Below are 25,007 nucleotides of genomic sequence, written 5' to 3'. Positions count from 1 at the left end.
AGTTTTCCTTGTGCTAAATTATGCAGCGTAAAATAATATTTCCTAAATATGTTTACTATAATATCTTAGAACTTTTATTTTGGAATTTTAAATGTCAATGCAAATGCAAATGTATTTGTAAATAAATGTCTGTGTAATTCTGATATTGGTCTGTCCAGTACTGTTTGTTTGATCACTATACATGTATACCTCTTTGTTGAAGGGGCACTCCAACAATTTTACACTGACAAGTTTAATGTGGAGGAATACTCAAATTCTGAAACCAGTTGTATAATGTATCCTGTGGCTCTGGAGGAGCTTTGTCCAGACACAAAATAACCTGTGATGATGTCAGAATTATACCTTCAGTGTTACCACCACTTGGGCTTAGAGACTCCAAATTTGAACAGAGAGCCTGCTTTACAAACTGGGCATTCAGTTTGAAAGATGCTATCAAGTTGCGTTGAGGGAAGTGTAGAATCCAGTATATTTCGAGTCTTGACTGATAGTATGGGCTAAAAGTCAGGATATCTTGAATTCTGCTGCTTCAATTTTGAGCTTTTAAAAAAAAAAATCTGTCTTGCAAAGTCCCTAAACTTTATTGAAGTGCAATGCTATATCACTGGACTGGTTCCTGCAACTTTAACCTGTAGTGTATCTTGTGAATGGTGATATCAATATCTCAGAATCTTTGACACTTTTAAGCACATTTTGTTGCACTTTGCACTTTGTGTTTTGCACAGATTTACTCTGCAGCTCTTACATTGTTCTGCTTTTTGAATACACTTAGATTACAGCAAACAATATCTGCTTTTCAGATATTGTCACTATAAAAGAAGTGAGCACTTTGTCCAGGTGTGAAACATTGGATTTATATTTTGCGTATATTAAAGGTCGACAGTGATAAAATCTGGTTTACCTGGCATGTTTGTGAAATACCTGATTTTCTGAGGTTTCAAACCAAACTGTAGTTGCCCTGGACATCTTTGGGTTTGAGTGTTTTTTACACTGAGACACAGTTAACCCAAGGAAGCAGAGGTGGGTGTTGCAGTAGGACCCTGGGCTGCAGCAGCAGTAAAGCAGGGAGCAGGCAGGAGGGAGGAGCCTGAATATAAACCAAAAGATCCTCCACACCCTGTGCAGTACCTCCGCATTCTTGCCACACACACACACAGACAGAAAGCTGGGAGGAACACTTTGACGTGGGGTAAGTTTACGAAAAGATTGAGGGTGGTGGTGTTCCTGGTTTGTCTTCAGGAAAACTGAAGAGAAGTTGTCTTCATGTTCCTCTCTCTCTCTCTCTCTCTCTCTCTGCGTGTGTGTGTGTGTGTGTGTGTGTGTGTGTGTGTGTGTGTGTGTGTGTGTGTGTGTGTGTTCAAATAGGAGTTTGGAGGGGGTGTGGGCCTGCTGTAAGACTGAAGACCATAACATCATCAACGCCCTGCCAGGTGCTGTATTTCCTGACTCATGCTCTCTTTCACCCTATATGTCTCTCTCCTACTGTCACTGCCTTTTTAAGGAACTCAGTCACAATAGGAAATACTGAAGCGCTTTAAGTTCAGTCTCTCTGTTAGTGTTATGCTGTCTTCCATGAATGTGTCTGTAGGTCAGTGTATCTTCAAGCCCAGTTTTAATGCAGTTTTTTTTTTTTTTAATCTGCTGTTACTGCCGAAAGGAAATTACTTCATGTTCAGTCTCACTTGCAAATCTAGAAGCTCCATAACCTTTCTAACGTAACAGCTATTACTGCAAATGCAAAAACACAAATATTAACCATTTGACTGCACTCAAATATGTAAGTGATGGATTCTAAAAAGTCTATTGCAGTGCCTCAGAAAAATGGTTACAAGAGAAAGTAGTGTTTGGTGGCACGCTAACCTCAAACAGGTACAGTAGATAAGTTCTGAATTCTTCTTAACAAAACTGTTTTTTATAACTTCATGACTTTTAATCTATTTGTAAAAGGATTATAGCCAAGTTATGACAATGAACTAAACTCTGTCCTGTCCAGGTTGAGTGTCTCAAATCTTCAACATTTTCATGTACTGTATTTTCTTCTATATTGTACCATAATTGTGTCACGAAACCTGAGATTTTATTGTAAAGATTAGATTGCAAGTATTTTTAAGTTTTTAGGATTATAATGACTTACAAGCTATTGAGCCTGTTGTATCCTTTAACTTGAATCTACACTGTCAAGAAGAAAAAGAAATATGAGGAGTAATATAATACATGAAGTGATGAAGTTCAGTGATCACCATAATTATTACCATTTATCCTATGGGGCTATAAATGTGTGTTGTCCACTCAGAACTGTAAATGTCTGTACAAATTCTGCGCCATTCTATCCAATAGATCTTGAGATATTTCAAAGTGTAAGTGAAAACTTGACCTGCTGGTGGCGTTAGAGGTAAAGTCAGGAGATCAGCAATTTCAGAGGGATTCATCCTATGGGCAACATTAATATCTGTACCATATTTAATGGCAATGCATCTAATAGTTGTCAAGAAATTTCACTCTATGACATTGCCATCCCTAGGACCATGGTACTAGCATGGCTAAAAACGGGGGGGGGGGGGTAATAAATGCAGCATTGCAAAGGAAGAAGAAAACCTCACAATTCTTTTCACATTTTCACAAACCATGACTAGGTCTTTGATGATGTACCTCCCTAGAACTCCTGTCAGGTGATGGTGATGATGATAATGATGATCATGGTGTCATATCCAGCTCTGCTTCCTAGTTCATGCATTCTCTGTTCCATTCAGTTGTGTGTATTTCATATTTTACTTTGTCATTTACCTTTTTTCCTCTTGTGTCAGATCCCCACATCCTGCCCTAATGTGTTTCCCACCACTGTGTGTTGCCCCGCCCGTGATTTGTTGCACCTCTGTCTCCCCTCTTCTAGTGTACTTAGTCTCTGTGCTCTCTTCCCTCTGTGCCAGTTCATCTTCGTTCTCTGTGAAAAGTGTGCCAGCCTTTTCCTAGTGTCAAGTGTTCTCCATGTGACTTCTTTCTAGTTTATTGACCTCGCCTTAGCCTAGCCCTCTGGCTTTGCCTGCCTGTTCCTGTGTGCCTGCCTGTGCACCGAACAATTCTTCTAGTAAAGACCTTGAGTTTTTTGGAACCCTTTTTCCTCTTTGATTCCTTGCCGTGTGGTTACAGTTGTCTTAGATGGAAGGAGTAAGGATAAAAGCTCTGGTTTTAATGGCCATGAGCAACAACGGGGCAAACTAAAACTGCTATTGTGAATATGTCCTCCCAGTCTCACCATGAGTAAGGCTGGTGTTGATGAAGGTGTAGGTGCTGGTGGCAGCAGCAGTGAAAAAGCCCAGCAACTGGAGGATGAGATTCCGGGGAGAAAGGTCCTGGGCAAACTGAGCGCTACCACCATTGGACCAGGCTGGACTAAGGTCAGTTGCCTCTGCTGTGTGTTGGAGCGGGTCGAACCGTTGGTTCTGGTGAAGCTCGGAGAAAAGGTTCAGCCCGAGACAAAGAGGTGGCTCATCAGACTAATTGGAGCTTCTCAGAAAGATGGAGGTAAGGGCTCGGATAACAGTGATTAGCTGTAGGGGCAATATAGGGATCAGTTTTCTCTCTCCATTGATTGCAACCTTGCAATGAAATACATGCTGTGTGACTGTTCAAAGAGATGAGACACACAAATAGGAATTGTTCCATAATTAATCAGTGCACCTGCAAGACCGAAGGATGTCTGCCTGGCATCATTTTATCCCTGAAGGTCAACGGAACAGTAAACAATCAGTGCATTCCATAGAGATACTTTAACTAAAGCATAAATAGCTTTAAATAGCACCATTTAGTCAGAGATGGGTGGCCCACCTTCCCTAGAAACAGAGTGGGAATCTGTGAAATTGCACTCATTTTCAAATATATACTGATTCACACTCATCATTTACAGGAGTTTATGCTATTTATTGCTTACCTTCTACTTAATATTTTTCAAATTTGTCGTAATGGTTCAGACTTGTGCTTTTGACGTTGGTAGAAGCACCATTTGAGTGCATTCTTGACCTTCAGACCTTCATAGGGCTTGGCAGTGATTGCAGATGGCAGCAGGTCCCTCGATAGCAACACACTGCCATGAATGTTGGCAATCGGCATTTTTCACGAGAGTGCTTCTAACTATATGCTTGGCTCAGAGAACTCCAGCTTTAGGCATTACTGGGGCTGGAGCCAAGGCTTGCATTGATAAAGCTCGTGACCACCATGGTCTTTCACCGCACTAATGTCTGCTTCAGGGGGGAAAAAAGAGCCCTCTAGCATAGGTGCCGTTTTTCGAAATTATGGTGTGAGTGGAGTTAGGCTCAGACCTGGGGATGAAGTTACACTTTAAATGATTTCTAACACTTGTCTCAAAGTCCAAACAAAAGTAAACACAGAAATTAACCCCCAGATTAGCTAATGTAGCTAACTGCATATGGATGAACTTCGCTGGCAACATGATAGCTAATCCAGCAGTTTGTTTAGCCTATTTGCAAATATTTATCTGCAGTTATAAACATTTAGTACTTATTGTTTCATATATAGATACTGAATCTCTTTTAAAGCTACTTAAGGGGTAATAACAAAGGGAAACTTGGCGACAGGAAGTAAATCCTGTTTAATAATCTCCATTTCAAATTACTGTCCATATTCACCCATTTGATAGCTTTTCTTAAAGTTGCATTCTGCTGTTTCTTTTCCTAATTTCCCTCTCTGCCAAACCACCTGTGCAACTACCCTGCCATCAGACATTCATTTTTCTCTTCTTTTCTTATCTTTATCAATTTAAACCACTTCTTACTATCATTGACCAAATCAGCACTACTGTTCACTCCACATTTGGGCTCCTCTTCTTTCATCATCATTTCTTTGCTGGTGACACTCAACATTATTTTACTTTTCTCCAACAAACAGATATAGACATGCTTCTATTATTGTTTGGCTACATGTCACACCAACACAAAAAGCTCAGCCTATCTAAGTCAGAGCTCCTCATTGTCTCAGTAAGTCATAACCAAATCATGCAAAACCCCATCAGTTATCTTTGTCACCTGCCTGTCTAGATAATATATCATCTACTGAAAAAGCTTTTTTTATTGAAGGAATGTGGCCAACTCAATGTTTTTAGGATAGTTTTACATTTTTCGAGTCTGTATTAAAACAATACTCACATTCCCATATGCATATGCCTTAAAACAGTTTTCGGTTGCTGTAACTGTTCCTCCTTTCTATACTGGCGCCTCTTTTGGTCAGAAATTCAAAATAAAAGATTCAGTAGTCCCTCTTTGTTCCACTGTCCCACCACAGGTGCTGCATTACTGGCCCATCCGGGCGAGGACGCCAGTGGTGACATCATCGTGGTTTCCGCCCCATGCTGTACGTTACTACGAGCCACTGAAGAGTTGGGTCTGTGTAAGCCTTACCACAACGGGGACATGTTGGCCTTCTCCTACAATGACAGAGTCAACTTTAAAGATTCAGGTACAGCATAGGAGCTTTGAGTCTATTCATGAATACATGAGAGGAAAGTAGGTTAGCGCCTTAATACCGCATTTAAAACACACAGTAGATCAAAACTTTATCATCACATATTGGTTTCAAATTTAGAGGACAACAGGTACAATTTTACTGTTAAGGAAAGTGCCCGTTAGCACTATGAACATAATAAGCACACAAAACACTGATGGGTTGAGGATTAGAAAAATATATTGTACAACTGGAGATAGATACCTTACAGGAGCCAAAAGGATGTGTTTCAGGGAGAAAGGCTCTATAGGCTCTTATTGGCTTTCCAGAGACAATAGACTAGAACATGATTGGCCATTTGCCCAAAACCAACCTGTTATTGACCATTCGGAAAAAAGCTGGACACTCACTAATATAACATATTAGGATGAACATAGGTCCGGTTACATTTGCCAGGGAAAAGAAGCCACAGCACAGAACATCTCGATTGAATTAGCATGATATTTTCACTTTCCACAGTTGCCCACTTTCCAATAAACTTAGGAACAGACTTTGTCTTAAAGACACACAATTATAACAAAGTGAATAAATGATAAAACAAATAATAAATTAATAAATGATTCATTTACTAATTTTACTTGTGTCAACACTGTGTCAGTGTTTACTTTAGCAGTTGCTCTTACTTTATATTGGACTTTTAAAAGGCTTGTATCTGTTTTTAATTTAAAAACAAAATCACGAATTGTGACACACGGGAAGGTCAGTAAGGGTCATAGACTACTCATTGTTAATTTCATAGTTTTAGACATATTATTATGTTCCCCTGATGTAACAGTAGCCTCCTGTTGCTAAGCCATAAAACAAAAGCTTCATGAAGTAGTGGATTTGGTTGAACACCTTTTTGTTGAACACTATATCCAGGTGGAGCAGTCCTTTGAACACTGTTACATGAAAAGGCTTCTCCTACTGCCCCATCCAACATTTGCAAATTCTCATGCTAAAGCTGTCCACTGTGTCACCACTATCCAACCTATAGTGTCCCTTTATACTTTATGGGTCTTATTATAGAATCTAACATTCGTATCTCACACATATATTCTCACATAGTGAATGAGCAAACACGACAGAAATAAGTTTCCCTTCATTGGGAACAAGACTGAGAATACTGTGAGCAGAAGACTGATCTGAAATCTGCAATCAGTGTCTACACTTGTATTAAATGTCTTACAAACCATGCCTTCTAATTGACAGATGTGTAAAGAATAGAAAACTATATGAAAAGTATAAGACATCATTAAGAGTTAAGGAAATGCTTTTGAAGTTATGATCATGCCGTTGCAATGTCGTTTGGTGCATGCAGGTTTCCTTTGTACATGAAATAGGTGGTGGGGGAGGTTCTGTCTTTCCTGGCAAGTTCCTGTGATAGTTGTCATTAAATTACTTCCATGGGTTCCTCGGTGGAAATGCTGGTACACAGCAAAATGACAGCAAGGGCACCAGTGTATGTGTGGAGGGAGCACTTTTCAGATGTTCTCTTTTGAAAAAATTATATTTTAATTTTTGTGTGTGTTTGTATTCATGCATTGCAACTGGCTATACTTATCTGTATCTGTATCTGTTCATGTGTGTAACAGACAATATGGAAGTGTTCCTGACGCTGGCGGAGCGACAGTACATAGTGAAGTATGAGCTGGACGGTTTGCGAGCGCAGAGAGATTTGAGAATACCTGGCCTGTCTGACAGCTGCATGCTGCAAAAACGAGACAATATTTGTGAGTACTCTCACTGTTTTTTCAGATTTCAGATCAGTATGGAGAAATAGGATGTACGCACTGGAAAATATAATATAAATAAATTAATAATTGAATCTCTCATTATTGAAGTAATTTGAAGATAATCTACCAGTGAGGGGGAGGATTTTTGTTTTCTGATTTGTTTCTAAATTTAATTAGTTTTTTTTAATACCTCGGGACAAAGATGGAAACACAGACACACACACACACACACACACACACACACACACACACACACACACACACACACACACACACACACACACAATCAGCAGCTGAAGATCACAAATTTAAAGGATAAGGCCTGTATTATTCTAGCTTTTACTTACTGTCCACAAATCCCATGAAAAGACCAGAACCAACAATATGTTAGTCTGTCTCTTTCCGACTTCCCTATACTATCTGAAGCCCCAAACCTATTTGTTACTAAAGAAGATGTACATTTTCAAAACAGGTCACAAATGTACAGTTTCATCTTTAAAAAAGGCTCAGTAATTTGCTTAAACACTTAGATACTGTTTTTAGCAAACATTATTCAAACAAGAGTAAATAGTGCCTGTGTTCAGGAATATTTTAAGATGCAGATTAATATAGATTTGGTGCTATAGTGAGTATTTCTGGTAGCAGGACGCTGAATGTGAGATGTAGTCAAAATAAACTAAAGCCTGTGTGTTCACGATAATGAAGATAATGATAATAATAATGATAATGTCACGCCGCTCAATGGTATGACTCACTGATGTTTTTAATAGTTTTTGGGTTTTCTTACACTTTAACAGTCATGAAAATGTTTGTTTTTAATTGTCATCACCACATTTTCATTCAATATCCAGCTACTATGTGTATCTATGTCTTGCCAACCTCAGCTGTTCTCGCCTCACATATAGTTATGAAATTGCTTTACTCTGCATCAATTTCAGTGTGTGTCCTATATAACATATAGCATATGTGTGTATGTAACTGTGCATATATACATGGTTTAGTCATTGTTTTGTTGCAAAAGTGTCTATCCTTCACCCATGTTCTCAAGTCACTTTGGTTTTGAAGTGTTGTTTTGATGACATGTGTGTAAAACTGAGTGTTTTTTCAGGGCAGAAGCTTGGGTCAGCTGGTGTGGTGGTGGACATGTTTCCCCTCCACAGCCTGGACCAGCTGAAGGATCTCAGTGATGCCTGGTACTCTGGTAATCATCTGGCTCAGCCACTGGGTGGGTGGAAACATGCATCACATACACAGACTACCACATGACTGATTGTATGCACAGACATGCAGAAACTGCATGGACACAGTCTGTTTTTCATGCCTGTGTCATCCCTAGGAAGAATTAGAATTCACAATAGATGGCTAGCTTTGTGATAACGTCTGTTTTCTGCCAGTAAGACAGTTAAATAGTGCATATACGTACTTACACCTGACACCTCTGTCTGCTGATTTATCCAGATTCAGTCAATGGGTATTTTGGAAGCTCTGTGGCGTTCTACTTCAGCTTCCTTGATTTCTACACCTGGTCTCTACTCCCACCAGCAATACTGGGCCTATCCATCACATACTTCTCAGGTAGGTGTGTGGATTTATCATTTATTTTTGTTATGTATACAGTGTATCAAATTTACAACATATTTAGCACCCAAAAACAATAATTTACCATTAGAATTAGAGACATTCTTTTCTTATCAGAGCACAAGATTTTTCCAGCTACTACAGTACCTTAATCAGAAACCTCCTCACACCTTGATAATTACTGCACATGGTTTTTGATGTTAGCAGCACACATGGCAAGGTGAAACAGCTGTTTGAACTTTGAATGACTCTGTATTCTGAATACTGAGAAATCAGGAAACTTTATGTTCGTAACCAGCCAATAGATCACTCATTTTCACTGGCTTGTGTGATGCTTTACACCCGAAGATAACAATGGAATATGAAAGGATTAAACAAGACCTATAGTCTGGCATACATATAGCCCGTTGAAGTTGCAATGCTCTTTAAAGAGAGAAAACCTTGCTATTAATATCTGTGGAAGCCAAGAATGGTAATTGAAATCAGTTTATTTAATCATTTTATCTCAATACCACAATTTGATTCTTGTTTAATTGAGAAAACACCCTGTCTTTTTTTAAGATGATTATCCCGTTATCACGAGAAAACAGCTTTGTTATTGGGAAATAATGGGGTAATTAATTCATGATTTTGAGAAAATTGATAAAATGAAATTAATGCTGCCCTGGCCACTCTTGGCTTCCATACCCCTTACCACTACTGGTAAATAATTTATTTTTGGCCACTGCAATGTAAAGCTTTGCCTGAGGGTAGCAACAGAGTAAAGACTATTTTGTTAGGTTAGCATCACATAGCAATGTTAACATTCAGCTCAAAGTGAAGCTAACATGTCTATGTTAGCTAACATGCCTATACTGTTGTACATGCGTGTTAACATGCATGTTAAAAATTTATTGGGTGTTAAGATGTTGACATTAGCATATATAGCATATTGACATGCTAATTTATATCTTTGAGAATGCACACAGTGAGGGTGCAATCCGGCATGAGCTGACATGCTAAATGTTAAATACTAATGTTTGGATGTTACTGTGCTATCTATGAGCATGTTGCTCTGTTAATATGCTACTATTATGAAGCTTAAAGTAAAGCTGAGGCTGACAGAATGAAAATTCAGTCATTTAAAGGTATCCTGTGATGAAAAGATGGGGTATCACAAGAACCATCAGTGTTCATAATTTGGACGCATGCATGTATGTACAGGTTTTAATGGCAGCACAGCACACAGATTGTCCAACTGTTATCTATTTTTTTCACTCTTGATTAAAGCGTTGGGACAACAGACTTGAGCCAAACCAGTGTTGTAGCTAAAGATATTTTACTGAATCCAGCTTTCTGGATAGATGGATGTTTACAAACACAGTCTGGATTTCACTCTTCATGCTTCAGTTTGATTAAATGGTGTTCCAGCTTTTGAGAACGGGCTGCTCACCCCTACTTGGTAATTTAGGCTAATGGATGATAAATTGAAAAACAAACTAACTTGCCACGAAGTTCTTGTTACACATCACAGGTGAGGTTCAGAAAGAGATGGTGGAGTCAGTCTCGGGATCACAGGACAAAAATGTTGAAGATGACTCAGGGCCAGCGATAAGTGGTCACATGATCCAGGCCGTGTTCAGCATGCTCTGGTCCACGGTGTTCATGGAGCTGTGGAAACGTAGGAGCTCCTCTCTATCCTACCGTTGGGGGACCCTGCACCTCGCTGAGCGCTTCGCAGAGCCCCGGCCTGGTTTCCACGGTGACCTTGGGGTCAACCCTGTGACAGGTCGTGTAGAGCCCCTCTTTCCTGAATGGCAGAGAGACCTGCGTATGGCATTGGTGTCGGTCCCAGTGGTGGGGCTGTTTCTAGGTAGGACTTTAATTTGAATCTTCAATCGAGTTAATTCATCGGTGCATGTTACTTAGCGGAAAGGAAACAAGATATTAAGATCTACTAAGCAATAAAACATCAAGTCAATGTCAGCTGAAGGTGAAGTGCTACACAAGTGTATGAAACATGTAAAAGCACTTTGGTGCAGAAAAGTGTGCTCTGTTCTTTAAAATTCCAAACTCTCTTCTCAGCTCTGCCTCCCTCCTCACCTCTCCTGTCTCCTCCTGCAGGGTTGGTGGTACTGGGTATGGTTTGTTTTTACTGGGGAGAGGCTCAGGTGCAACAGCTACACAAAGACTGGGACTCCCTGGTGTCTCAGACTTTGCTCTACATGCCCTCAGTGCTTCACATCATCTATACAAACATGCTAGCGAATGTATACAAGACGGTAGCAAGGTCTCTGACTGAATATGGTAAGTGAGATGGAGGGGATGCAAGAGAAAGACTGCAGACTCAGATATTTATGAATACAGTGGAGATGATATATTTTTTTATTATGATGATAAGTAGGTGGTGAGCACTTAGGAAACTGTGATACAGTAGGAGTCAGGAGGAAAACGTGAGGAAGATGTTGGACCAAAACTAAAAGAAACAAAGAGAAGTAGAAATAGTTATTAGGGGGTGCAGATGATCAGCTCATGCAATCTCACAAATCCAATATAATACAATACAATAGATTACAATTGCCTATAATGCTGATGGAAAGCCAATGACCTCTTATTGTGTCCTCTTAGAGAACCACAGAGAGGAGTCAGCCTTCGAGAAGCATCTGACAGCAAAAGTCTTAGTGGTTAGTTCCTCTTCTCTTCTCCTCTCCTCATGAACCATTAGCTCATAAGTGCAAACCAACAGGCTAATTTACTTTACTCTTTTCTCTCTTCTCCCAGTTCACCTTCTTTAACTACTTTGCTGTGCTCTTCCACGTTGCCTTCTTCAAGCAGGATGTACCTTTGCTTCGTAAGGTAACAGCTCAGCTCTGCCGTTTCTTCAGTTCTTTAAGGTGGTACTCCATCAATTCAATATTGCACCTCCATAAACTTGAGGGACATGCATCAGACAGATAAGAAAATAGTGATGGCTGAAATAGGCTGAAAAATACCCAGTTGTAGTACCTAATGTTGGTCATGTTCCAAAGACACTGAATCCTGCAACTCCCATAAACACCCATGCTTTCTCTTTAAATTTTAGGTTTCCGAGCCCAAATTGATAAAAACCTGAGGGGTCCTTCAGCGACACCAAAAACTTTATACAATTGTTTATTAAGCCTGATAAACAGACTAAATTGCCATCTTGTTTCACTGCATTAATTTAGCCTGACATCGTATTCATGTTAGTCGATTTCTGGTTGTTAGAAATCGGTTAAAATTTTCGGTTGACACAAAAGCTAGCATAGTAGTTGCTAGGAGGAGAAATATGTCATTTTAGGGGTTTTTATTTCTGTAAGTCAATTTACAACAGCTTATACAGCTGTACCAATTTTCAAAACTTCTTGCTATTTTTCTGTACATGGATGTAATGTAGCTAGCTAGCTATGTTATAAAAAAAAAAAAGCCCACTTTTTATCCATCCTACAAACCTGTGATTTGTTGACTGTTTCTTCACTGGTGGAACCAGCCATCAACACCAGACCTATTTGGAACGCTGAATAAATCTGCAGAGGTGGCAGCAATTTAGAGGTCTAAAACCAGGCTAAAGCAAGTGCTCTGTATGAATAAGCTGATCTTCTGAAAAAGTCACTGAATGAAATAAAAAATCTTCCTGGGTGACCACAAAATCAAATGTTCTCTTCCTCCATCTCTCCAAAGCGTCTAGCATCTTTGCTGATAGTGACCCAGCTGGTGAACCAGGTGACGGAGGCGGTCATACCCTTCCTGGTGGACCGTTTCATCAGTGCCCCCCATAGGACAGAGAGCAAAGATGATCCACAGGAGGACAAATTTAGGAACCAAAGCACACTTCCTGCTTTCCCTGTTTGTATACAGTATTATGAATTTATTGATACTGCAGGTCAAAACAAGGTAAAACAAATGCCTTTTGGCCGTGTATGACAGCAGGCTTCTTCTTTTGTTACAGGGTCTGTTTGCAGAATACATTGAGCTCCTGGTTCAGTTTGGGTATTTGAGTCTTTTCTCCTGTGTGTATCCTCTGACGGCAGTGCTGCTCCTCATCAACAACCTAACAGAGATCCGATCGGATGCGTATAAGATCTGCAAACTCTTCCGCAAACCATTCTCCCCCCCTGTGGCTAACATGGGCGTGTGGCAGGTCAGCAGAAAACACAACAAACAATAGAAATGAGATGCACCCAGTATGTCACACTCAGCCAATTATAAGTCAACAAATCATGTCATTGTCCTGTGTTTCAGACCGCTTTCGAGGTCCTGAGTTTTGTCTCTGTCGTGTCAAACTGCTGGCTGCTGCTGCTGTCACCACAGTTACAAGAGCTGTGTCAGGAGGGTGGGATGAGCAGCAAAAACATTCTGTTGTTGGCTGTTTTGGTGGAGGTGAGAAGGAGGATGGAGAGATCATTAGTGGGAGACACATGCAAAATAATTACATCTGTGTGTCTTTCACTAACATTTTTACCTGTTTGTTTTTGCAGCATGTGCTCATCTTGGCTAAGGTCATTTTGTCTCTCCTAATCCCTGATGAACCGGACTGGATCCGAAAAAAGAGAGAGCATATTGAATACACATCCATGCAGGTTCTGAAACAGCAGGTTAATCCCTTTCTCCCATACATTTCATTATTTTGCATTTTGGTGTTCTCCTTCATCTGTATAACAACTTTTTCGCCTTCTCTTCCAGAAACTGCATTCTGAAGAGTCCTGATTGTGTTTCAAAGTGTTGAGGTGGTGTTTTTTGTCATATTGTGCTGGGCTGCTACAACCAGAAGATACAGTACCATCCACAGTGTTGTGTGGACCTCTCCAGCTGGGCCAGCAATGCATACTGCTGGTATCCCTAATACTCCCTGTGTATACTTTTAAAGCATTTTATGTTCTCTAATTAACACAGTGTTTCTGCAATGTACACACTTTGAATTGCACCTTCATATTAATCTACATGTAGACTGTAAGTGCAATTGAAACAACAGTTAAGTGTTTTTTTTTTCCAATATTAGACAGCAAATGGAATGTATTGGCTATGTGTACATGTGCCCTCTAAAAAGATTATGTTACGATAAAGGAGGTTTACACAAAGTTGTTCACATTTATTGAGACAGCTGAAAAGCTGTAAAATAAGCATGGCTATAGTATGTACAGTCAATATTTAGTAAGGGGCTGACAGGAAAGAGTATTTAATGTTACTGGCGGGATCAAATACAGACAGATTACTTGACAAAATGTCCCAGTTTTTCTCTGAACGAGGACTCTTTCAGATGTGTTTTTGCTCAGTGCTACCACCTAGTGATAAACTGCAGCTAGAGTTCAGGATTAATAAGTGGAGGACAGTATCTTCATTGGAGTGATTATCATAACACAAAAAGCAAGAACCTGCTGACTTTCAATATAAATGAAAGTCAGTCTTTAAACCTACTCTAATCAGTTGTTTTCAGCTCTACTTAGCATTTTAGCATCTTTCAGCTCATTGTTTTGGTTTTAAGGCCCGCAACTTAACCAAGAACCATTTTGGTTCACTCTCACTGTTCTCATCAGCATTGTTTTTAGACGTAGCAGGCACCTGTTTTCAGTTTTAAAAAAAAACCTACCTGTTAAGTTAGCAGATAATTGGTGTATATTTTTCTTTAGCAGCTAAAGAGGTAGATATTTTTCTCAGCAGTTGGTAGAGAATTGACTACAATGCTAAAAGCAGAGTGAATTTTGGACTTACATTCATCAGGCGATTACAGAAACACAACCCCAAATGAATGCTAATGTTGCTCCATGTCTGCAGGCTATATAGTCTAAATAGAGAACTGTTTGCTAACATGTTAGCTATATCAACTTCATAAGATGACAATATGTCAGTGTAGCGTTAGCAGCTTTTTGCTGTGTCCTTACATGGCCAAAAAAATCAGTTTTTGCAGGTTTCTTTTCAGAAAATCATGAATTTTGTCTATCTGCCTTTAGTTATTGATATTGAAATGTGCATATTTGCTTTCTCTTTTGAGCTTTAGATGGGAATTGATACCTGGATAAGGATGGAAACAAGAGGAAACAGCCTGGCTCTATCACAAACTGACACAATTTGACTAACAGCACCTCTACACCTCAATAATTAAAATGTTTATTTTAATAATGTTTTGGTTGTTTAATCCATGCAAAAACCAAAGTGTAAAAATGTTATGGCCAAGTAACAGTGCTGGACTTTTTTTTTGGCGTAGTGAGATATGACGTGTTAATTAGTGATTTGAGGAGGTGCTGGTACAGTGGGCAGATTTTGTGACCTTTGGTTAGAGCTATGCTAACTGTTTCACCCTTTGCGCTAAGCAAAGTAAGCCATCTGCTGGCTGTAGCTACATATATATTGTACAGATATCAAAGTGGTATCAATCTCTTGGCAAGAAAACAAATAAGCATATTTCCTAAAACGTCAAACTATTCATTTTCTGTAAATGTTACATATGTAACTTGTAGAAAGGAAGAGTGCATGTTGGCTCCATCAAATGGGGAAACACAGTTTATATTGTAATCTTTTAATTTATACTTGCTGTCTTTATTTTAAAATAAAAATTATGTATATGCTTAGTGAGAATCTAAGCTGGAATGGAAAAATACAAACTGTGTAGAGGGAGGTAACAGTGTTTTACAGTGGAGTGTTTTAGACATTGATTTATATATTATCTATAATATTGGGGTTTTTAAGTGGAATTGCATACTGGTCAAAAGTCATATTCTTGTCCTAATGTGACTCTAAACAATAATGCATAAATTCGTGAGAAACAAGTTTGTCTCTGATGGAACAGAAAGAAAAAAGCATCTCACTTGTATCATTCATTCTGCCTCCTTTAATAATACTGTCCTTCCCTTATTTTTCCTAAACTAATCACACTACAGCTATGGGAACATGTTAAACTTCAAATTGAAACTGTAAAATAAATTTAATATAATTTAATCAATTATGTGCCAAGATTTAAGATTTGCATGTAAGTGATGGGGAGCAACCAAAGAATCATTATCTGCTTTGTTATCAGAAATATATTTTTTATGTGTGGATTTTAGTTTTTACTCACTTGTCAATCTGTTGTGTGCCTCTAAGAATGACTGCTTGAGTTCACTGTGCCACAATACCTAATTCATCCTATAGTGTGATACTTTACATTCATGCTTTGAGTGTTATTTCATTCTTCACACTTATATAATATAATGAATATTTCAATGAAGCCACTGGGGAAATCCCCCCCTTTCTTTCATACATGCTGAACAGTGTTGTATTGTTCATTACATAAATTATTGTTTATAGGCGTTAGTATTCTTTCCAGCCACCAGGAGGCACTATACACTTTTATTCAATATTCGGCTTGTCAAAAGCCCTGGTGGCTGCAGAAAAACTGATTCAGCAAAGATGCAGATGGAAGGTGAGACGTCCTCTGCTGGCTGCAGTTGTACATTTTCTCTCCCGATACTAATCATAAACCTTTGTGTGTGTGTGTGTGTGTGTGTGTGTGTGTGTGTGTGTGTGTGTGTGTGTGTGTGTGTGTGTGTGTGTGTGTGTGTGCACTGTTCTGAGGGGTTGTGATGAGTTAATGAAGATAAACTTGTAGATAGTCTGGTCCTAGGATCAGGAGTTCTGGTCAGAAACAGGTGACAGTGTTTGCTAGTTGTCATAAAAGAAATATACAGAAGGTAACTGGTTGATTGTTAAGTCTGTCCTTTCAGAAAGAAATTCTCTAAAACCTTTGTTATATAAATTCATGATGAGCATTTTACACCATTCTCTAACATTTTATACAAAAAAATAAATAAATTGAAAATTATAGGCAGATTAATTGATAATGAAAATCATTCTTAGTTGCAGCCCTATACTTTACAGGTTAAGATTTTATATACAAAATATACAGTACAATGAATTTATGAAATATGATGCATTGTGAAAGATGAATCCATTTAATGGTATACAGTATAATATCAGTCCTACAACATTAAAGTGCTCTTTTCATGTTGATGCATTTTCAATAATACAATAATATAATATACATACTAATATAATACTGACAGGAGCCATTCTAATGCATAATAAATATTGATAAAGTATGTTTTGCTGATAATACCTCTGTGTTTTATGTATGGTTTTGAGTGCAAGACTTTTGCTGGAAATTGAGTATTTTACATTGTGGTATTGTAACTTTTGCTTAAGTAAAGACTAACACCACTATTAAAGTACAGTATTATTACAGTTCTCTGTCCCACACTGTGCTGGGAAAGTTAATTACTGTTCCTATTTAGCACTTCTTTGTCCTCACATGAACAATATCATGTATCAAAGTAGCATCTCCTGGGGTCTTGAATGCCTTCAAGGATGGATTAACTCAGGATGGGGCAGTGGTGGCAGAAGTATTCTAAGTACAACAATACAAAAATACTCTTTTATACTCTGTTACAAGTGAACTTCCTGTATTAAAAGCACTACTTAACTTAAAGTACAGTACGGAGAGGAAAGATGGAAAAAAAATTTTTTATACACAACTTTGTATTTTGAGCGTTTCTCTACTTTTTACTTTTTTGTTAAATAGTGGATAATTTTGCCTTTTTGGACCTCAAACAGTTATTTAAATGAAACCATCTGAGAAGTTTAGAGTAAAAATCACTCTTTGTTGTAACTGCTAACAACTCAAAGACATCTGAAACATGACAAGGGACCAACTAGACACTACTTTTACTATGAGGTTGCTGTGGCTCAGGAGGTTGAGTGGGTTGTCCATTTATCACAGGGTTGGCAGATTAATCCCCCAAATGTTGAAGGGTCCTTGGGCAAGACAGTGAACCCCAAAGTTCCCCCGAAGGTCAGTAGATTGATCTGTGTGTGTGTGTGTGTGTGTGTGTGTGTGTGTGTGTGTGTGTGTGTGAGAATGGGTAAAAGTGGCAAACTGTAAAACACTTTGGATAAAAGTTATGTACCTTATGTAAGTTGTAGGTTGGGACCTACTGATTTAAACTTCAACCATACATTGTATTTTATAAATTTATCATGTTTAGATCTTCACCTGAGAAGTAACTTATAAATAAATGTAATGAAGTAATATTAATAGTAACGTTTCCTCTGAAGTTGGTGGAGTAGAAGTAGAAAGTAGTATAAAGCCTTATCAAGACAGGGAAATTTAGTTTCCAGTGTGTGTCTCTCCGTGAAATAAACACGCTGCACACATGCATCTTGTCAATTTAACCCATTTTAATAAATAAATACAGAAAAATAAGTTCATGGCTCCATAGAGATGTGGTCCTACTTATAATGCAGGTCAGTAGACACACTAAGGAGAGACAGGCTGCAAACACACAGGAACAAATAATGGGATTTTTCCCTCTTCTGCACAGATTTTATGCTTCCATGACTGATTAAATTGGAGTAATTAATCAGATTTCACATGACATCTGCTCCATATACAGGCAAGGACGATCCGATCACAGGTCACAAGTTAAAAATCCAATATGTTGTACCCATGAAGCTGCAGTGACTGACAGGAATAAGCTCTGTTTATTGAACTATAAGAGGAAGATTATTGTACAGCTTTGGCCTTCTGTTACTCTACAAAACCTCCATGTCATGTCTTACACTTCATGTCTGAGGTTCATAAGAAGAAAAATGCAGTATGTTTGTGAAAATATAGGAATGCACAGAGATATTATACTGTATGGTAAGATAATACAATGTGGAGGGACTCATCACCTACACAAACAACATGTCACTCTTATTTGGTCCAAATTACCAAAAATTTATCCATCAATTCCAGGATACTGCTTGTAGAAAGCTACCAGCTACAATTGTTGTACTGTGTGCAATTCATCATTCAGTGGGTTACCTCAAGGTACAGTTACACAAGAACAATGTCCCATCAGATCCAAGACACATGGAGGTATATTGTGATAAATAACAGTAATAACATGCACAATGTCACATCTTTTCAGATAATTAATATCTTTGTTACAAAAAAAATAAGGAACTTTATATCTTAACATCCAAAATAAAACTCTTATGATCAAATATTATTCAAATGGTCAGTATATTTAAAAAGAATAGCTTCAAATACCATGGAAGACCTGCATTCCAATCAATGATCATTGATCCTATGAACAGTATCATTCTGTATGTTACGATAAGCCATTATATCAATAAGACTTTAGGATTAAGAGAACAGAAAATTACATCATCATCTCAGTCTATCATATCATATCATATCATATCATATCATATCATATCATAACAGTCTCAGTCTTTCTTAATATTCAGTTTATATTAAAGAGCTTTTAAACCAATTCGAGAAGCAGATTTTTCACAGGGAGGAGGAAACAGGTGCTACTCTGTAGCAGAAGCTGGTTTAAAGTTTATTCTAATTCATACATTATAAAATATGAGATGATGGATCTACTGAGTGCACATGCTAGAACATTCTGACCTTAAGAGCTCAGAACCAAAATTACCCAGTGGCCACATAAAGTATGAAACCCATTGTATCATTGTAGGCACCTTTTGAACAAACAAAACAGACTATAGCTTATTCAATAAAAACCGATGCAGTCATCATGTCTATCTCTTGCTTTCTTCTTTTTTCTGTCTACCTCTAAACAATACTGAACCTACCTGTACAGGAAGTACAGGTAGGTTCAGTATTGTTTATAAGCTACAGATTGGACACAGTCTACTCATTGCAATTCTATGGTTGCTCCTGTGCACAGCAGCAAATGGATGAGGTTCTACTAAGTCTGACTACTGTGCTGTACACCAACTCTAGCTTAACACAATGTTGATTACATTAGCAAAATGCTATAAACCGAGTGTTAGTAGGTATGAAGCTATACACGTCCCATCCTGTACACTTGGTGTTTGCATGCTGAGGGCCTTTGCTCTCGTGCCTTAAGGTCTCTGCAGCAGAAAGGCTCAGCAGGGGGCTCAGTGGTTTGCCACTTCAAAGGGTTTGTGCTCACTAGTCAGCCACCTGCCGAATGCTAAACAGCCTGATTGTCCAAAGTGATCGAGCAGCACCTCACAGAGAGCACTCAGGCTGGTTTCACTTATAGCACATGGCAGCAGTTGTACTGAGCCAGCGGGAGGATCTTGGGCTTGTTGTGTGTTGGTATGTTAAAGGCCAGAGCTTTTTCACAAAGAGGGAACTGAAACAGTCTCTCACGCAGCTTTATGCTGTGTCGTTTCCCCTGCTCCGTCCTCGGAGCAGCCTCATCCCGGTTCCCAAGTCCACTGTGGGGTTGCGATTTGTCTGTTAAGTGGTCATCTCCTGCCCCTTCCTCTGTTTTTTCTTCTTGTTCTCCTTCTCTTTCTGTGTTTGGTGCCACTTTACAGTTAAGGCTGAGTCTGGCAGAGGACGCAGGGATGGAGGGAGGGGGTTTGTTGGTGTTGTTGTTCGGTTCTGTCTCCTCGTCTTTTCCTTCCTCTGCAGTTGTGAGGTCTGGCTGCCCCTGACAACACGGGACCCCTAAACCAGGCAGAGGCGATGGTGGAACTTCAGGCGTCTGACTGACTGGCTTGTCTCCATAACTGACTGGTTGGTCTGATATCACACAACCACTGTCTTTGTTCTCTATTTCCATCGCTATCTCGGTTGTGTCCTCCCCTGCCTCCTCTATTATCTCCACTGAGCCCACTCCTTCTTCCTCTTCTCTGCACACTTGATCATCTGCTTCATCAAGCTTCTCCTCAGCTTCTTTCTTTGGTTCTGCTACTAACAGTGATGCCAAACTTTTTCCCTCTACCAAACTGCCCTCCTCTTCCTCCTCCTCTTCTTCCTCTTCCTCTTCACAGATCTGCTGTAGTGCAGGCAGGTTCTTGGTAACTGGAGGCTCCTCAGCTGGTGGTGGATGGAGGGTAAAGCTGAGACTGGGCTGCCAGGGCCCAGGGAAAACCTGCTGAGCTGGGGGCCGTGCAGCAAGCAGGTCCCCACACTCAGGCACTCCTGAGCGGGGAGAACTGGGAGAAAGGGCCCCTGAGAGCCAGTGTGGTGGGGCCTCTGGGCTGAGCAGCGCGTTATCCAACCCTTGAAGCCAGTCATGAGCCTCGATCTCCTCAAGTGAGGCACGGTGAGACGGATCCTTCTGGAGCATCCTGGAGATCAGACTGATGGGGAAAAAGAGAGGGACTCATTGCTTTATGAAGAGGATATGGTAAAAAGGGCTGTTTGCTTGCGTCACATTTTAGTAATCAGCTTTTACAGCAACAGATTTGACACAGAGAATGATGATTTAAAGCTGATCTAGGCAATATAAACACATCTTAAAAAGGAATTATACTGAAAATTGCTTGAAATCTGTAAGAGTTTCTAATGTCCAGAAGGTTGTTCTGTTCTATTTTGCTCTTTTTCTGATACCATATACTGTCATGTGACCAAGGGCTAAGCCATATGACGATTGATGGGTCAGATGTTGCAGGATGTGTTTACGGCCACAGATAATCTGACAAACCACTTGGTTGTGGGTATCTATGCCTGATGCCTTTTAACCCCAGTTGAATGGAAAGATATAAGTGTATACAGGCATTCATTCAGCAAGCTTTCAGAGTAAGAAATGCATGCAGATACTGTTGTTGTTTTACACATGTAACCTGTACTATTGTTTCTTTTATGATGCAATGTATACCACGCTAACCAATTTGATAAGTTTCAGTATTTTTAAATCACAAATTTCAACATCCTGGGTGTTTATATGCTCATGTTTAAAGAATAATGCTGGTTTAATTCCATTTTTTCCCTCAATCTCTTTTTAAAAGACCAAAACAACTATGTGTTAGTCCATCTCTTGATACTTTCTGACTTTCCTTCCCTGTCTTTGGCACTCAGCCCCAAGCCCATTCCTGCCTGAAGATGTAAATCTTTAAAAAACAGGTCACAAATATATCATATCAATTTAAAAAAAAAAAAAGGCTCTGGGATTTCCTAAAACAGCTGGGCACTGTAATTCTAAGCAAAATGTTATTCAAGCAGGATTAAATTGTGCATTCTTGGGGGGACTATTTTCAGCTATGGATTAATACACATTTCTTGGTCTAGTGAGTATTTATGTCACCATAATGGTGTATACAGTGTGTATTCATGGTAATGACGGAACATGTGTTTTTAACAATGGAGCTCTATGGCAAAGAGGAATAAGATACTGTATATCAGGCTTTGGATAAACAGGCAATACCTCCTAATAGGATACATTCATTGTTAGTATTGATCTTCTTCCTATTTTGATTATTCCTCTGTTAAATCAACAGCTAATGGAATCATCTGCAAAGACTGTGTTTTCAGGTTTTTATTTCTTAACGTAATTCACTCTCAAAACATGCAGCAGTAGTTCAAACTCTAATAATGTTTACCCTGCTCACCTGTGAGCTGAGGACAGGCTGAGGTGTGAGGGTTTTGGTTGGATGTGCAAGGAGTAAAGTTTAGGTGAGAGGACACATGAGTACATATGTGTTGTATTTTGTTCCAAGATTGTGATCGTGTGCCTCTGACAAGATTGAAACACAGTTTAAGGTTCCAGGCAGATATTTTTGTATTGATGAAAACAATAGCCAGTATTTGATAAGCACACTTTTTCATGCCAAGAAATTATTCACTGTTCAAGTAACAACTGTATTTGCAGCAGGCTGGAAAAGCAACTAAGACAACTAGGACACTAAAATTATCCACTGAAATGTTTATTAATGAGATGATTTTACATACAGTAGCTCCTTAAGACAGGATGACCCACCAAATCTGTTCAGCAGCTGAACATCTCTGGCAGAGAGTAAGCCTTTAAATGAAGAATCAATTTACAACCAAGAAATAAAACGTGCAAAGTCAATGAAGTTGCTTTGCATTTTACAGAAAACGTTTTTGTGAAGCTGTGGTCAGACAGGAACCTTCATCTATAACCCTTGTTTTATGTGCAGTTTATATGATTATTCCTCCATACTCACTCTTTGCAGTCGTCTGAAACATGTTCGGGGACAGAGTAGCGACAGTCCAGTATCATGACAAGAGTCTCGCTGTCATTGGTTTCCTGAAAGGGAGGAACTCCAATCACCAACGTGTACAGGATCACCCCCAGAGACCAGATATCTGAAACAAACACACACACACACACACACACACACACACACACACACACACACACACACACACACACACAGACACACAGACACGAACAAAAAAAGCACAAAAATTTGCCTTAAATAGCAAATCATCTACATAGCTCTGGATCAAGGTTAAAGTAACGACAATACTTATTGATTCCAACTGTGAAATAATATTTGTTTCCACCCTCCTCTACATTCTTGACATAGAGGTCAGAGATCAGGCTGGATGTCAGGTTTTACAGGTATAAAGTGTGAAGCCTGTGTGGTAGATGGCTGGGCTTAGTTACATTGTCTGTCACTCTCACTCACAAACACACACACACACACACACACACACACACACACACACACACACACACACACACACAAAAAAAGCACAAAAATTTGCCTTAAATAGCAAATCATCTAAGGCCTTAAAATAGCATACAGGAATGAGGATTGAGGAATATTTGAACTTGAAAAATTAGCAGTTATTTTTTGTAAGCAGCCTACAGATGAGGTGAAAATCTGATTCTGTCCTACAAATCTACATAGCTCTGGATCAAGGTTAAAGTAATGACAATACTTATTGATTCCAACCGTGAAATAACATTTGTTTCCACCCTCCTCTACATTCTTGACATAGAGGTCAGAGATCAGGCTGGATGTCAGGTTTTACAGGTATAAAGTGTGAAGCCTGTGCGGTAGATGGCTGGGCTTGGTTACATTGTCTGTCACTCTCACTCACACACACACACACACACACACACACACACACACACACACACACACACACACACACACACACACACACACACACACACACACACACACACACACACACACACACACACACACACAGAATCACAGGGTTCCTGTTGCTGACCAACAGTGCTGACAGTGTGTTCTCTTCCTGTCTCCTCCCTTTCCTTCCCCTTCTCCCTTCTCACACCTCCCTTCACCCTCCTCTCTCTTTTATTCATGCAGGCGCAGTGAGATGAGGTCCATGTGAACTCAGAACAGTCTGAACCAGGCGAGATTAGGAAACACACACACATGCAGAGTAAAGGGAGCTGTGGGCTGAAGGCCATAACAAACAGAGGGCTTGTTGTGGTGTTGTGCTATTCTGAGAATAATCTTGCTTTCCGTATTCTGTCTCTCCTTGTGTTTCTCCCAAACACTGGAAATAAGAACACTGCACACTCTGTTCGCACTGTGTGTTAACCCCGATGTAACACTAAAAATATAAAAAATCATATATATAATAAAATGCTGCCTCTGCTAGTATCACATTTGTTTCACGAATCAGTTAAAGAACAATTCCAATTCCAGTTCTGACCTTATTTTTTTTTCCAGTTTTTCCTATATTAATGATTGATTGTTTAATCATAATCAGTTTTGTCATTATAGACTATAACAGGGAGCACTGCACTCCATATTTGAAAAGGGATTAGCACACAGTAGCTCATTGTTCTTCACAAAAACATGTTGCTTGCCTGACTTATGACTACATTTCAACTTTAACTCACTTTAACTGTCAATATGGTATTTTTTAGATTTCTTCACACATTTTTGTGTTCTCCCCTGGCCGCTGTTTCTGTTGTACTCAGGTCAGATCAGAAGAAGAGACAAACAGGGTTTTTACTTTAGAAAGGATCTTACATGGAGCATCTGCATGCCTTAATTTATATATATATATATGTATCTACATATAAATATGTTTAGTTATCCATAAATGAGCAACAGCAAATTTTTTTCATGCAAGTGGTGTAGCTCTATGCTGATCAGTCAGTCAATTAACCACTTTGGTGCAGACTGAAATATCTCAACAGCTTAGGATATTGTAATTCAAAATACAGTAAAAATCCAAACACTATAGTTCATTCAGATCCACATCTATCTAGAGATTCTCACACGTACCAGTCACATGTGTGATAAAAATTCAGCTATTGTTCAACATTATGCTCATGATGGTCCAAACAACAGCCCTCAGTCCTTGCCATACAATGGAAAGTCACATGTACGCTCTCGGGCACGCTCATTTCAATCTAGAGAGTGTTACGCAACAGGGAGGAGAAGCCACTGACTGCTTGGAGTGTGCTTTTCTCTGCTCGCTGGGGAATATCACACATTCTCAACATG

General features: G+C 39.2%; 2 protein-coding genes across 10 annotated transcripts in view; one reads left to right on the top strand and one right to left on the bottom strand.

Moving 5' to 3' along the window:
• Positions 1–1,094: 1,094 nt before the first annotated feature.
• ano10b (anoctamin 10b) lies at positions 1,095–15,838 on the top strand. 4 transcript variants are annotated; one of them, XR_005707954.1, is made up of 17 exons: positions 1,095–1,186; positions 1,363–1,427; positions 3,245–3,519; positions 5,293–5,466; positions 7,086–7,223; positions 8,335–8,451; positions 8,685–8,801; positions 10,318–10,656; positions 10,908–11,090; positions 11,412–11,467; positions 11,565–11,639; positions 12,483–12,647; positions 12,751–12,942; positions 13,044–13,181; positions 13,280–13,396; positions 13,485–13,634; positions 14,797–15,838. XR_005707954.1 is itself a non-coding variant. In XM_040132950.1 (16 exons), the coding sequence occupies exons 3-16, from the start codon at positions 3,252–3,254 to the stop codon at positions 13,506–13,508; spliced, it is 2,103 nt and encodes a 700-aa protein (XP_039988884.1). In that variant the 5' UTR covers positions 1,095–1,186; positions 1,363–1,427; positions 3,245–3,251; the 3' UTR covers positions 13,509–15,838. The 4 variants fall into 4 exon arrangements, 3 of the variants coding, with proteins under 3 accessions (XP_039988884.1, XP_039988885.1, XP_039988887.1); XM_040132950.1 differs by having other exon boundaries at positions 13,485–15,838; XM_040132951.1 differs by having other exon boundaries at positions 1,363–3,519; positions 13,485–15,838.
• Positions 15,839–19,462: 3,624 nt separating this feature from the next.
• snrkb (SNF related kinase b) overlaps positions 19,463–25,007 on the bottom strand; it is a 14,611-nt gene continuing 9,066 nt past the window's right edge. For all 6 annotated transcript variants that reach the window (XM_040133522.1, XM_040133524.1, XM_040133523.1 and 3 more), the window contains 2 exons: positions 22,728–22,869; positions 19,463–20,903 (listed from right to left, as the gene is read on the bottom strand). In XM_040133522.1, the coding sequence (XP_039989456.1) occupies positions 19,847–20,903; positions 22,728–22,869 (1,199 nt within the window). In that variant the 3' untranslated portion in view covers positions 19,463–19,846. The remainder of the gene's footprint in view (positions 20,904–22,727; positions 22,870–25,007) is intronic.

Source organism: Xiphias gladius, chromosome 8 (genome assembly GCF_016859285.1).
Source record: "Xiphias gladius isolate SHS-SW01 ecotype Sanya breed wild chromosome 8, ASM1685928v1, whole genome shotgun sequence".
NCBI lineage: Eukaryota > Metazoa > Chordata > Actinopteri > Istiophoriformes > Xiphiidae > Xiphias > Xiphias gladius.
The sequence above is the reverse complement of the archived record's forward strand: the minus strand, read 5'-3'. Positions and strand labels throughout refer to the sequence as shown.

What these genes read in the sequence shown, in the direction of transcription:
- ano10b (XM_040132950.1), top strand. Translation starts at nt 3,252, where the DNA reads ATGAGTAAGGCTGGTGTTGATGAAGGTGTAGGTGCTGGTGGCAGCAGC. An exon ending in CTAACATGGGCGTGTGGCAG is followed by an intron (nt 12,943 to 13,043) that starts GTCAGCAGAAAA and finishes CCTGTGTTTCAG; the next exon opens with ACCGCTTTCGAGGTCCTGAG. An exon ending in TGTTGGCTGTTTTGGTGGAG is followed by an intron (nt 13,182 to 13,279) that starts GTGAGAAGGAGG and finishes TTGTTTTTGCAG; the next exon opens with CATGTGCTCATCTTGGCTAA.